Source organism: Podarcis pityusensis, assembly GCF_964106645.2.
Source record: "Podarcis pityusensis genome assembly, chromosome: 5".
Taxonomy (NCBI): Eukaryota; Metazoa; Chordata; class Lepidosauria; order Squamata; family Lacertidae; genus Podarcis; species Podarcis pityusensis.
This window is the reverse complement of record NC_138032.1, coordinates 46,928,137-46,942,680: the sequence shown is the minus strand read 5'-3', so window position 1 is coordinate 46,942,680 and position 14,544 is coordinate 46,928,137. Positions and strand designations below refer to the sequence as shown.

The 14,544-nt window shown below is 39.1% G+C and overlaps 1 protein-coding gene and 1 long non-coding RNA gene across 8 annotated transcripts in view; one reads left to right on the top strand and one right to left on the bottom strand.

Moving 5' to 3' along the window:
• The window catches only part of SORCS1 (sortilin related VPS10 domain containing receptor 1), a 379,912-nt gene that overhangs the window by 243,760 nt on the left and 121,608 nt on the right, over positions 1-14,544 (top strand). For all 7 annotated transcript variants that reach the window (XM_081005905.1, XM_081005903.1, XM_081005904.1 and 4 more), the window contains exon 5: positions 11,477-11,550. In XM_081005905.1, coding sequence (XP_080862031.1) covers positions 11,477-11,550 — 74 coding nt within the window. The remainder of the gene's footprint in view (positions 1-11,476; positions 11,551-14,544) is intronic.
• The window catches only part of LOC308477429, an 84,605-nt gene that overhangs the window by 21,960 nt on the left and 48,101 nt on the right, over positions 1-14,544 (bottom strand). The window lies entirely within an intron of this gene.

Sequence of the window (14,544 nt, the reverse complement as noted above, 5' to 3'; positions counted from 1 at the left end):
TTATGAGAGGGTTCCTGATACAACAGAATACTATTAAGAAAAAACTCTGGAATGGTAAAAAGGACAAGATTTTGGAGAAGATAAGAGACGGAGAGAAAAAGTTGAGACTTAATCCAAAATCAAAAGAGGTTTTAAGAGAAATAAAATTCCATCAAGCACAATATGTGAAACTGACAAATCAAGAAATTGAATGGAAAATTAAACAGATGAAACAAAGATCATTCGAATCGGCTAATAAATGTGGGAAGCTGCTGGCATGGCAGCTGAAAAAGAGACAAAGATTGAACTTTGTTACCAATCTAGAGGTTGAAGGAGAATGTATTCAGAAACCAGAAGAAATTAGAAAGTGCTTCCAGAGATATTTTAAAAAATTGTACACTCAAGGACCCCAAGTGGAGATGGAGATAAATAAATTCTTAAAAAGTCATGGCCTGCAAAAACTTACACAAGATAAACAAACAGCCCTGAATTATAAAATATCACAACAGGAAATTGAAAGTGCCATTCAGAACATGCAATTGGGCAAATCCCCAGGCCCAGATGGACTTACCTCCAAATATTATAAGACATTGAAGGAATATTTGGCTCAACCATTAATGGAGGTATGTAACCAAATTATGGAAGGGAAGGGGGCACCAGAATCGTGGAAAGAGGCATTCATCACTTTGATACCAAAATTGGAATCTGAAAAGACTCAACTTAAGAACTACCGTCCCATCTCACTCCTAAACGTGGATTATAAAATTTTTGCTGATATCTTGGCAAATAGACTGAAAAAAGTTTTAAAAGAAGTAATTCATAAAGACCAAGCAGGCTTTCTCCCTGGCAGGCATTTGTCTGACAACATCAGGAATATTGTTGATGTTTTGGAGTTATTGCAGACAAATTTGAATACAAAAGCAGCTTTGATTTTTATAGATGCGGAGAAGGCCTTTGATAATATATCTTGGAAGTTTATGAAGAAAAATTTGGAAGGGATGGGAGTGGGAAGGGCGTTCCAAAATGGTATTGAAGCAATCTATTCAGAGCAAAAAGCTAAATTGATAGTAAATAATGTGGTGACAGAGGAGTTTAAAATTGAAAAAGGAACACGACAGGGGTGCCCCTTATCACCCTTGCTATTTATTTCTGTCCTGGAGGTGTTGCTTAACTTGATCAGGAAGGACCAGCAGGTGGAAGGAATACAGGTCGGAGGAAAACAATATAAACTGAAGGCTTTCGCAGATGATTTGGTTTTGACATTACAGGAGCCAGAATCCAGCACAAAAAGAGCTTTAGAACTAATTTCTGAGTTTGGTCGGGTGGCGGGATTTAGGTTAAACAAACAAAAAACTAAGGTCTTGGCAAAAAACTTGACACCTTCAGAAATAGAGGGGTTTCAAAAGGAAACAGAATTAAATGTGGTTAAAAAAGTGAAATATCTGGGGGTTAATTTGACCGGGAAAAATTTGAATCTATTTAAAGACAATTATGTAAAATGCTGGTCTGAAATCAAAAAGGACTTAGAAATTTGGTCAAGATTGAAACTTTCCTTGTTGGGAAGAATTGCTGCAGTTAAGATGAATGTATTGCCAAGAATGCTGTTTCTGTTTCAGGCCCTGCAGATCGTGGACAGAGTGGAGTGTTTTGGAAAGTGGCAGAGGGACATTATGAAGTTTGTCTGGCAGGGCAAAAAGCCCAGAATAAAATTTAAAATACTAACAGATGCAAAGGAAAGAGGGGGATTTGCCCTGCCGGACTTAAGGTTGTATTATGAAGCTGCATCCTTCTGCTGGATGAAAGATTGGTTTTTGTTAGAAAACACTGATGTCCTAGATCTGGAAGGGTTTAACAATGCTTTTGGGTGGCATGCATATTTGTGGTACGACAAGGTGAAGTCTCATAAGATGTTTAAAAACCATATTGTCAGGAAATCTTTGTTCACTGTCTGGACTAAATACAAGGACTTACTCGAAAACAAGACTCCGAGGTGGTTATCACCGATGGAGGCTAAGGCCACAAAAATACTTAATATGGGGGGTGGCTGGGCAAAATATTGTGAAATAATAGAAAGAGAAGGTGACACTTGGAGGTTGCAGAGTTTTGAAAAATTGAAAGGAAAGGTGCGAGACTGGTTTCATTACGCCCAAATTTTAGAGATCTTTAAAAAGGACAAAAAAATTGGTTTCCAGGTGGAAAAATCAGAATTAGAGTTGGAATTACTTGAACCTAAGACGAAAGTGCTTTCAAGAATGTACAACTTGTTGCTTAAATGGAATACTCAAGATGAGATGGTTAAATCAGCCATGATAAAATGGGCACAAGACATTGGATACAACATTATGTTTGAAGACTGGGAAAGGTTAGGGACCACCGGTATGAAATTTACGGCATGTAGTGCCTTAAAAGAAAACATTATGAAAATGATGTACAGGTGGTACATGACCCCAGTCAAACTCGCAAAGATATACCATTTGTCAGACAATAAATGTTGGAAATGTAAGGAGGCTGAAGGAACATTTTTTCACCTCTGGTGGACATGCCCGAGGGTGAAGGCCTTTTGGGAAATGATTTATAATGAGTTGAAAAAGGTATTTAGGTATACCTTTAACAAGAAACCAGAGGCCTTCCTCCTGGGCATTGTGGGCCAGAGAGTGTTAAAGAAAGATAGAACTTTCTTTTTATATGCAACTACAGCAGCAAGAATTCTTATAGCTAAATATTGGAAGGCACAGGAGTTACCCACACTGGAAGAGTGGCACACGCAACTGATGGACTATATGGAATTAGCCGAAATGACGGGCAGAATTCGAGACCTGGGAGAAGAGGCAGTGGAAGAGGATTGGAAAAAATTTAAGGACTATCTACAAAAACATTATAAGCTATATGAAAGTTGAGAATTTGCTAAGTTTTGAGAAAAACATGCTTCAGTATTGAGATTCGAAAATGATTGAAATTAAGTCATGACGGTGAAAAGTTTAAATTTAGAATATATAGATAGATGAAAGTACAAAAACATATGAAATAAGGTATTAATTTGCTGTATAATATTCTTTTATTGTAAAGAATGCAGGGATGGAAGATCTGGGGAAGTCCAGTTGATTATGAAAAAAGATGTGGAAAAGTGAATTTTCTTCTTTCTAACTTTTTCTTTTTCTTTGTAAAACTGCTTTTGTTGTGTAAATTGACGATGGATCTTGACTTTGGAAAAAAAGCAATAAAAAATATTATTAAAAAATAATAATAAAATAGATGCATTTATAAATCAAGGTTGACAGAGGAATTGCTCACCTATGTAAACTGGTGTTTGTCAGAGAGAAAGGTATGCAAAAGGGGGGGGGGGAGGAATAACAAATAGTAGTTCTCCAAGTATAGTGAGAACCTTTTAATGACTGGCTAATGTGATGGGTAAATGTTGCCCATTAGAAGTGTCCCTCATTACTGTTTCAATCTCAGTTTTCCAAGTTTCTGTTAACAGGTATGTATGCTACATTGTTATTCTTCTTAGCTGTAGAGAGCAACATAAACTGAACCCTATACAGTACAATCTGCTGAAACCATCAAGAAATAAATAACTTAAAATGTAATAGTCCAAACAAAGCATTGGGCATTGTGGGGAGATAACATTAATCTCAATGTGCAATTGACTGCATGAAATCTAGCAAGATTAATCAGAAGTAGGTCATTGTAATTAATCTTCTAAGTGAGGCTAATGAATGGATGTTGTCTTGGGATTTTTAATGTGCAAGAAGACATCCAGAAAATGCAGTATGGGGTCACCACACTGGTTTTCAGGTGTCGCCCTGAAAGTTCCATGCATGCGTGTAGTACATCGAGGACTATGGGAAATGGCTCACATGGATGTCGGCTGCTCTGGATTTAATATACATACACAGAAATATCTGTCAGACTATACCTGGAGTACTGTGTCCAGTTCTGGGCACCACAATTTAAGAAGAATATTGACAAGCTGGAACATGTGCAGAGGATGCTAAAACCAAGATGCTAAAAGTGTCTGGAAACCAAGCCTTATGAGGAATGATTGAGGGAGTTAAGTATGTTTAGCCTGGAAAAGAGGAGACTGAGAGGAGATATGATAGCCATCTTCACATATCTAAAGGACTGTCACATGGAGCATGGGGCAAGCTTGTTTTCTCCTGCGCCAGCAGGGAGGACCCAAACCAATGAGTTCAAGTTACACAAAAGGAGATTCTGATTAAACATCAGGAAGAACTTTTTGACAATAAGAGTTGTTTGACAGTGGAACTGACTCCCATGACAGGTGGTGGACTCTCCTTCATTAGAGGTTTTTAAGTAGAGACTGTATAGCCATAAGTCTTGTATGATCTAGTTGAGATTCCAGCATTGCAGGGGGTTGGACTAAATGTCCCCCAGAACCCCTTCCAACTCTATGATTCTAATTTTCCTTAATATAATGCATTATTTCTTTTCACTAATTGATTCATTTTCATGTGCATCTCCCCCTGATATGCATCACAGACAAGTGCAGATTTTGATGGATGGCTATTTTTCAATTCTCATATTGTTATGGAAAGTGCAAATTTGGTAAATTTGGCTTTAAATGTGAACGGAATAGAATTTTTCCCCCATCCCAGCTGGCCAGTTCTCCCTGGGAGGTTGCCCATGAGGGAGAATGGTCTGAAGAAGGTCCCCACCCCACCCCACCTGGCCTGCAAATAGCAACTAATTCTAACCATCTGGCTGTTGTTATTGCAAAATTAATCACTTTTTTATTATTAATTTTGTATTGGATCCAGATGGTCTCCCCATTGCTAGTCTTTGATGGGAAAATGATTCCAGCTGAGAAATTGCCTCTATGTCACTAAGTTTACAGTCGGCAAACATAGTCTTAGAGCTTGGTGAGGTGTTGTTGTTTTTCTTGAGACTGAACCATGAGAAATATATGTATACCTTGTCTTTTGCTGCCTTGCCCTTCATTTATGAGTTTCTGCAATAGGTACAACTGATAGAATGCATTTTTCTTTTAATTTGCCCATAAACTATAGTGTACAAACTAGGTCATAAAGTGTGCCCTCAGAGTGCATCCATCAGTCGTTTTCTTAACACACCTCACTAAACATTATGTTTTGGGACACATATTAAAATAAATGAAAAAAATAAACTAGATAGTGGTAGGGAATAGAAGAACAACTCCTAATAAACGGGGGGGGGGGGGAGGCAAACAGATGATACCAAGGCAGACAGCCTGATGACTCTAAAAGTCTAAAACATCTATCAAGATTCCAAAGGAAAAACTGAAATAAAAAATGTCAGAAATATAGTCGTTTAATTCTGGAGGACATTTAGTTATAGAACAAGGGAAACATATATATTTTAATGGAGTTGCTGCAGAGCTTGATTCTAGCTGGCCCAGAATGTTATCTTTCATCATTCTGAGTAACTGCTGGATGGATCCTTTGGAATGTGGTCCAGTGGTTACATGAGACATTGTGCTACCTGAGGCGGGCATCTCTGGCCCTTCTTTGTCCTCTCTCCCTGGCTTACCACTTAACTGTGTTGCTGTTGCTGACACAGAGGCAGTGCTGGCCATATCTCAGCATCTGCCCCCCTCCCCCTTTTTACACTATGAGGAAGGGCAGGCATCCTGGGCAGGATGGCCAGGAAGTGGCTAACTATTCTTTTCCCATTATTACAAAAACTTGTCAAAAGTTACTATAGTAACTTTAAAGTTTTTAAGTAATTTTTAAAAAAGGATTTCTAACCATGGTGAGAAAACTGACAGTGCAGGCAATTTTCTGGGCCACCTTACCCATAATGCTTTGCTCTGAAGGATCCCCCAGCCCTGAGTGAGACAGTGGGGAAGGAGAGCCAGAGACTGAGATGTGGCCAGCATTGTTGCCATGTTAGCAGTAGCAAAGCATTTAACAAGAAGGGATGAGCAAGTGAGGCTCATACTGGAGAGCATGAAATGATTCCAGAGTGCCATATACTTCTACTTATTTTTTAAAAATTAATTTATTATTTATACTCCACCCATCTGGCTGGGTTTCCCCAGCCACTCTGGGCAGCTTCCAACAAAATATAATAAAAAACAAACAAACAAAAAACAACAACACCTAGGCGGATGGCACTAGCTGGGTGGTTGAAGGGGACAGCAAGGCAAACAAGCAAAGCAACAAATTTGCCACCCTCATTTGGCCTCATGACAGAGCTACCAGTACCTTTCCAAAAGCTTTCTAAGAGATTCTGCCCGACCTGGTAATAGCCCCTTGGCCGCTTTTTCCATTTACTCTACTGTAGCCTTTCCCAGCCCTTTGCCTTTCAGATGTTCCATGCTGACTAGGGCTGACAAGAATTGTGGCCCCAGGACTGGGTTGGGAAAGGCCACTATATAGTAAATGGAAGTATGATGGTCCAATCATCCATCAAAAATTGTGGTCCATTACATCTAGAGGATGCTAAGCTGGAAATGACTTCTCTGTAGAAAAGCTGCTCCATGTGATAAGATGTCTGTCACGTTCAGTGGCTCACCACTACCACAAAATTGCCTCTATGCTACTACAAATCATTTGTGTTGATCTGGAAAAAATTGGTCCCACCACTTGTCTAGCCACTGCATGGCTCACCAAGGTTTGTTTTGTTTTGTTTTGTTTTGATGACAATCCTTCTGTGGCTAAGTGATTAAGGCTGAAATCCTACACCTACTTAGAGAGTAGGATCCATTGAACCCTGTAGGACTTACTTCTGATTAAATATGCTTGTGGGTGTGCTATTTTATGCATTTTCCATGTGGCAGCAGGTATAGTATGTCTTATCCTTGGGGAAAGATCTATCAATGGACAGATCTATCAATGTATAAGAACCATGACAGCTTACAATGCAGTCTTCTTGTTTAGTTTTCAGTATTGAATAATGGGGATAAACAACAAGGCATGTTATCTCCAGTATATCATGCTTGTCAATTTGCTAGGGTTCTCTTACTGACCACTGTTAAATGAGATAACCTGATCTAGCCCAGCAGTTTGAGTATTTGGGGCTGCTGCTGTTGCTTATGTTAGGGCTGATACCCGAGTCAGAGATTCATATACATTTGGGTGCAAAAGTAGTGCTTGATGAAGTTGTTTTTAATTTGTACTTGTATACATAGCATTTAGGATGAAGATGCATTGAGAAAGAAGAATCAAACTGCCACTATATTTAAGAAAAGAGAAGCATTTGAGAAAAGAGCATTGATTGAAAATACTTTTCCCTGAACATGTTTAATGATGATTGTAAAGAGACACCACAGGAAAACTAATTGCCGGGATGTTAATCTTAGTACATTTTAAATGACTGTTTCTCCTCTAGATGGATATCTGAAGGTTTTATCGCTATCAGTGGTTTCCATGAGAAATAAATAAATAAGTTCCTAGGTAGCTAGGGAAAGATATTGATAGCTTCTGTGCTGTGTGACAAATTTCTTGGTACTATTTTAAGTGTTTGGATTTCCCCCTACGTTCATTTGATTTTATACATTAATGAATCTTTCAACTGTGGAGGTATCAAAGTTTGGTTTGGCAGAACTGCCAATTAGGTCAGGAAAGAGGAAGTAATAACAGTAGATTTCTTGGATCCTTAGATATGTGTACAGAAGGAATTTCATGGACAGATATTTCCTCTTCACTCCCCCCCTATTAGTCACCTGGTTGCCCCAGAAAAAAAACTTCTACAGATAACCAGGAGTCCCTCCTAAAAAATGTGGGATGGGACCCAGGGATACTGCTGTGGGAGGACAGAACCGCCCAGAATAAGACAGACACCCCCCACAATACCCTCTGGATAAGCTTTGCAGGGGCACAGGGGGCTGTACAGGGTGGAAGAAATGGGGAACTTGACTTCTATGAACTTCCTTCTAGATAGTTGCGCTGAATCAGGAGTGGGGAACGTGCAAATCTCCAGATGTTTCTGGACTACAACTCCCATTAATTTTGTGCATTGGTCATGCTGGCTAGGACTGATGGGGTTTGGAATCTAACAACATTGGGATGGTCCTGCCCTAAGTATGGTACTGACTTAACTGAAATATTCCAGACAGGTGGCAAATAATCTCTAGCCTTTAACTCCACTATCAGATTTTCTCACTGCAACAACTGTGTTGTGTGTGGTTGTGCGCAGATAAATTTTGATGCATGAACACCTGTTTGAATGTGAGGCCTCCATGAAAACTTGTGCAACCTCAGCACACAAGTAAGTGGTTGTGCATGTGAATTTCTCTGCAGACAACTGTGTGCACACATTCTTGTTGCATGGAGAAGACCCAATGGTGTGGACAAGGGATAAAAGCACAACCGCTTCCCATAGTCAACATGGATATGCCCTACTTGAGAGTAACATGTAAATAGGACTTAGGACAACCCAGAATGCTATATGTTTACTAAAAACCAAAAAGCACATCCTACCCCTTCCTATTTGAGGAATTCTGTACCCATAATTGCTTCTTGACCTATGTAACCTGTTGCATATAGGCAGATAGGCATATAGACCAGATTTATACTTGACTGGACATTATACGTTCTTCTTCTGTACTCATCCACAGCACAGAAAATGCACATCTTTTTCAGACCTCCCCTTCCCCACCTTACTTTGAGTACAGTGTGCCAATAAATCATGTATAAATCCCATGGAAATGAATGGGTGCTATGCAAGATCTTATACAGATCCTATTCACCCCCCCCCCCAATTCATTATATATAAAATGTGGTGGAGGATTGTGTCCTTTGATCGATAACTTTCCCAGCAGAGAACACATCATGTCTTCATTCTGTACAGCTCATGAATAGTAAATGTTAAATAATAGTCGTCTATAGTGCTCATGGAGAGCAGAGTGTGCCGCATGCCAAGTGGGGACACAATTTACAGTCACTGAGAATCCAGGCCATATGTCTATCTGAAATACAAGTTTCTCCATAATATAGGAAAGAGAGTAGAAAAGGAAGAAATAAGACTATTCCCTAAGGAACAGGGAGGTATGACCCTGACTTTTTATTCAGTTTCTGCTTGGTCTGAAATTCATTTTCTGTCCTTGGACAAGAATGAAAAGAAACTGATGATGCTATCAAAATGTTGCTGTCTGCCAAAAAAATATTTTCCACCAAATTGTAAGTGTTTTTAGCATCTGGTAAGCACATTATACAGTTTGATGCAACAATGGGGATTTATCAATATTTAGGCTCTGGGTGGGGGGAAAGATTGTGTGATGAGGAAGGATTTACATGAGCAAATACGTTGTATTAAGTAAAAGCTTCTAACAACAACAACAAAAGCCTCACTTCTGCCTATCAAGCAGCAATAGAATGGAATGGGAAGGAAAAAAGATGTCAGTGTCCATTTTGGTGGAACAAAAGCCTGATTGACATCATTGTTTCTTACTTCCAGTCCACCTGTTCTCTCCCAATCCATAATGGCACTTCCCACATAGCAAACATTTGACAAAGCCCCCCAATTGAGAACACTATATTTAATTTACCTGGGTTGTTAGTTCAAGCCATATTTGTGATGCTTCAGTACTTACTAGATATAATTTGACATGCCACATTTTGTTTCATGGTCAATCCATGAGTTATAGGCTTAAAAATGCCTAGCTTGAGTGGCATTTATATTTTGTGATTAATGTCATGTTTGTTGGTAACTCTCCTACCAAAATCTCACAAGGAAATTGGCAGACAAGTCCTATGGCCAAGCTGAGGTCTAGAAACATGTCCATTGCTAACCTTTGCTTTCTCAATCAAAAAGATCTGTCTGTCTGTCTGTCTGTCTGTCTGTCTGTCTCTCTCTCTCTCTCTCTCTGTGTGTGTGTGTGTGTGTGTGTGTGTGTGTGAATGAGGTCAGATCCATCCCACAGCAAGTACTCCAAAGAAGGGGAAGGAATCTGTTGCTACTGTATGTGCTATCTGTATATTGGAGGGTATATGAGAGAGAGAGAGAGAACCTCCTGATGTATATTTTGCTCTAGAAGGCTTAGTTTGGCCAGAATCAAGTATACGTTTTCAGAGTTAATGCTAAATACATTGCCTTTGTCCCAGGTTTTTTAGACTTGTCAACCCATGTACTATCTGAATTCAAAGGGGCACATAGATTGCTGGATGTGAAATATATTGGCATTATTTTCAGCTCTCCTACCACACTACTAGGTCTAGGTGCAAAAGACAAGCACTGTTAAACCATTGACAATCAGAAATTATTGCAAATTATCTACAAATCTAATCAGTAGATCTCAATCTATCATCTCCACACCTCTGTGGAGCCACCCATCTTGTGGCTTTATTTTTGGTGGTGATTGTGATAGACAACCAGAGCTACATTCGGGTTGTTTTAACATTGCTATATTTTTACATGTTTTATTTCCAGCATACTGTTTTGTCTTGTCTTTTTGTATTTGATATCTGATTTAAAAGTTAGATAAAATAAGTTGACTAAATAAACTGAAGTCAAAGGGACTTTAGGTGTTGGCATGCCTGTGCCCAAACACTGCTGGTTTGCCGGACTTCACTTTTACTCTGCCAAGCTTATTTTCATTGTGTGTTTTTAAAGGGTAATGTCTAGAAATAAATAAGTCTCTTTTCCTTCCTGCCTAATTGCATCAGATTTTCCTCTCATCTCCTAACCAGCAAATGAGAAGCAACCCCCCCCCCCGAAATCCCATAGTAGTTCACAGTCAACCTGATCCAACTAGAAAGATGAAATACCCTCTATTATTTATGGTTCAATATTCAGGGAAATGTTTTTGCAACATCTTAGTTTCTCCCAGGCACTCTCATGAATATGATGAGAAGTTTTAAGTATTTCTTCCCAGCCTGTATTTTCTGCCACTTTTACTAAGATCAGGATCTCCAGACTTTTCACCTATGAAGCTGACAAAGTTGTAGATTTGCCATTGTGACAACACTATCAATTAGACTGCAGTAATTATATGTTTGTTAGCATTGCCTACCACCTCTTCTGCGTTCTGCATTTCAGGTGAAGCGTATGTTGAGATTTCTTTTCTTTGGGTTACATACTTAGCAGATGTGACAAGAGAGAACATGTTAAATGAGCTCACTTTCTGCTATAGCCCAGAATCCATTCTCAAAAACAGAAACAAGTACAGCAAGGGTATTCCCTGGATAAATAGTGTCTAATATAGTTCACAGGTTTGGGATTCACTTCAGTGAGATTAATCTCCACCTTTGTTTGCCTTGCGCTCACTGCCTGCGTTTTCTCTGCTATGACAGCAAAGTTTTCAGTACTGTCATTATCAGCTGTCACAACTGAGAAACCACTGAGGAGTGACAGTAACCTCAGCTGTGGTATGATCTCTTGATGAAGTGGAGAGGAAACTTGATAAAAGAAGACGGCTCACAAAACTAACCTGATGAGGTGTAATTTTCTCTCTATTCAACATTTATTGTCATACTGTCAATGTCCAATTAAACAAAGTTACTGGCAGAAGAATAATAGATTGCATTTTTTCTTGATTTCTTCTTCTTCTTCTTTTTAGTTATACAGTTCAGTGGAATTTGGAAGAAGATGGCTACTACTCCAGGAAAACGTAACACCAAACAGATTCTACTGGTAAGAGGCAAGCAATTTCATATCACACAGCTCCCAGAAAGCCACCTCTTCAGTGTTGGGTGAACTTTTTTGAAGATTGGCAGAGTAATTTGATCAGTTTGTTTTGTGGGTTTTGAGGTCTTGAGGTATGGTCTTTAAATATTCTTAAAAATGAATATAACATTTAGTCTCCAGTATTGTATTGTATTGTATTGTACATTTGTGTAGTTCTCTTTATACCAATATTCATTTTTTTAAGTCCCACAGCCATTTTCCTTCATGCCCTCTGATGATCACATGCACACTTGTAGGCCATTCTCTCAAAAACACTTTACATCTGAGTGAATTATTATTGTATTTAATCTTTCACTTCCTCCAAAGAATTCAGAGTGGAATCCATTCATTTTGTTTTCACAACCTCACTGTAAAATAGGTTAGGCTGAAAGATTGTGATAGCCCAATGCAGGCAGTGAACTACATAGCTAAGTGGGAATTTGAGCCCTCCCCAACCCTAGTTGGACACATTTTCACTACACTAGACTGAATCTTGCTGGTTGGTATACATGGCTAGAACTGAACTGATAATATATGCAGAGCCTTTGAATAATTCATTGTCATGATCACAAAAGCATTCCATGCTAGCTTGTAGCTACTGTAGCACAAGTACTAAGATGGGAGAGAAACAAGGCTGGGTGGCGACACCTTAGGAAAGACACCCTCTTTTTCTCCCACACAGGAAGGTATATCTCTTCTATGATTGAACCTGACATGTTGGCATCCTCTACACAACATCTGTCCCTTTAAAATTATGGTTTGTTCCTATGCACTTTCCCCCTCTGACTTTATTGATAAATCTAACCTATAAATTAAGCAATTAAAATCCATACCATTATTCAAGCTAATATTTCTTTAAGTTGCTTATATCCCTGCTATAAATTGTATTGGGTCTTTCAGAAGCTCTTGCGATGAACATAGCTAGCTTAGAAAGCCCCTTTGGCAAGCCAGAAGGGCAAAACTTTAAATGGATAAACTTACTTCCAAGTTGTTAAAATCAGATTCCCCGCACTCTTAGAGAGAATAAGAGGTATCTTCAGAGCATTTGGTACTTCTTAGTAATACTCTAGATGGTAAGATCAAAGCTATATTTTTTTGAATATCAAGCTGTATAGTTTAACTGCCTTTTGACCCAGCCATTGCCCTCATTTAATTATCCCTTTGGCACTTTGGTTTATGAATACATGTTCATCTCAAAGCTTCTGTAGAGAAATCTGAAAAATACTACTGTTATGGAAGATATTGTCATATTATTGCTGGGTTCCTCCCCCCTCCTGAAAATACTTATTTAAATGGTGTGGACGTGTGTAATATTCACTGGAAAATTGTTTTCAAGTTCCAGTAGAAATCAATATCTTTATAAAAAAAGAAGAAAAGTAACAGTCCATTCCACATAGTGCCCTGAGATTTTAACTTCGACCTATTATATGAATTTCAACTATAGTTATTATTAAGAACTGGCTAGAGGTCTCTTCTTCACTGAAATGTCCCATTTGAAACACAGTTTTTCTTTATATGTGAACTTTCAGACAATTTGTGGTTAACGGATTATTCCAGAAATTTTCATGGGAAGATTCAGTCTTTGGGAAAAAGATAAAGTAACCATAAGGCCAGATTGTGTAAGCAAGAAAAGAAGTCATTTGCTTAGGGATTCAGGGAGGGGAGACAGTTTGTGGTCCAGATGGTTCAGTGCTATAAAAATGACAAACCTTGAATGTCATCTTTCATGCGGTGAGTGGAGGAGCATTCTGTAAATGGGAAGAGACAGAGAGATGGATGGGAAAGCAAATGGACATGAGGTCAGTGCAAGGAAGTCGTGAATCCATTGAGACGTGGAGGATGACATGTAGAAGTGAATGTGAGGCCAATAGAGTGATTGTGTTGGGGGTGGGGGTCGACTTCGTATGACCCTGCTTTGTGAGGCTAGAAATTGTGACATTGGGATAAAGAATACTTACAGGATCCATGATACTTATTGATGCTAACTATTTGAAATGTATTAGAAATGGCTATATTGAACAAAACTATTTTCATTTATATTTATCTCAGGGGTAGAGCTACACATTACACCCAAGAACAAACTGCAGGTGCAAATGGAAAGTTCATTTTCACTCCTGCATTGTGGAAGGTTACTTATCCCTTGCTCTCCAACACATGTGTTTCCCTGCCCCCAGTTCATGTTATTGGCTGCCACTGATGGGGCTGAGGAAACAGTTGACATGATGCAAACAAGCATCCCTAGTTCACACAATGAATGCTCCCCATGTGATTGCATGGAGGCTGCTGTTATGTGAGAAGCATCCCACAGAAGCAAATGAAAAACCCCGACAAAGAGACTTGCAAATACTCATTTGTCTGTCATTCTCAGTTACTAAAACATAGTTCCTAAGCAAGAATCAGGGAAGCTTTTGAAAACTGGAAAATTTCTTTTTTAAAAAAGAAAAAAGAAACTGACCCCCACCCCTGCCCCTTAGACCATCAGTATGCTACAAGTGACTAATTTAGGTTAATATGGACAGGCAGGCTCATTTTAAAAAACACAGTCTTATTTGCAGATGCTGGCTACATGGGTAAATCTATGACTGAGTGCCTTTTAAAACATCGATCCCTTTTGATGGACTGGGCTTTGATGTGTGTATTCAGGTAGAAGAAGCCAACCAAGATAGTGTGGAGTCCGGCATAGTATTTATCAGCAATTCAGACCTTTTCATCCCTATGGGCATCTGCTGGAGGCTGATGTAGAACTTGCCAATCAAAATGACAGTACAACAGCCCATCTGGGAAAATCATCTGGCTGAGAACACACACACACACACACACACACAGAGAGAGAGAGAGAGAGAGAGAGAGAGAGAGCATGGCAGAGGAGTGGAACAGCTCAGGAAAAATAATGATTAAAAAATGGATACATCTCATAGCTTATCCATAGAGCAAGGATGTGCTGGCTGGCAGCTTCTCTGG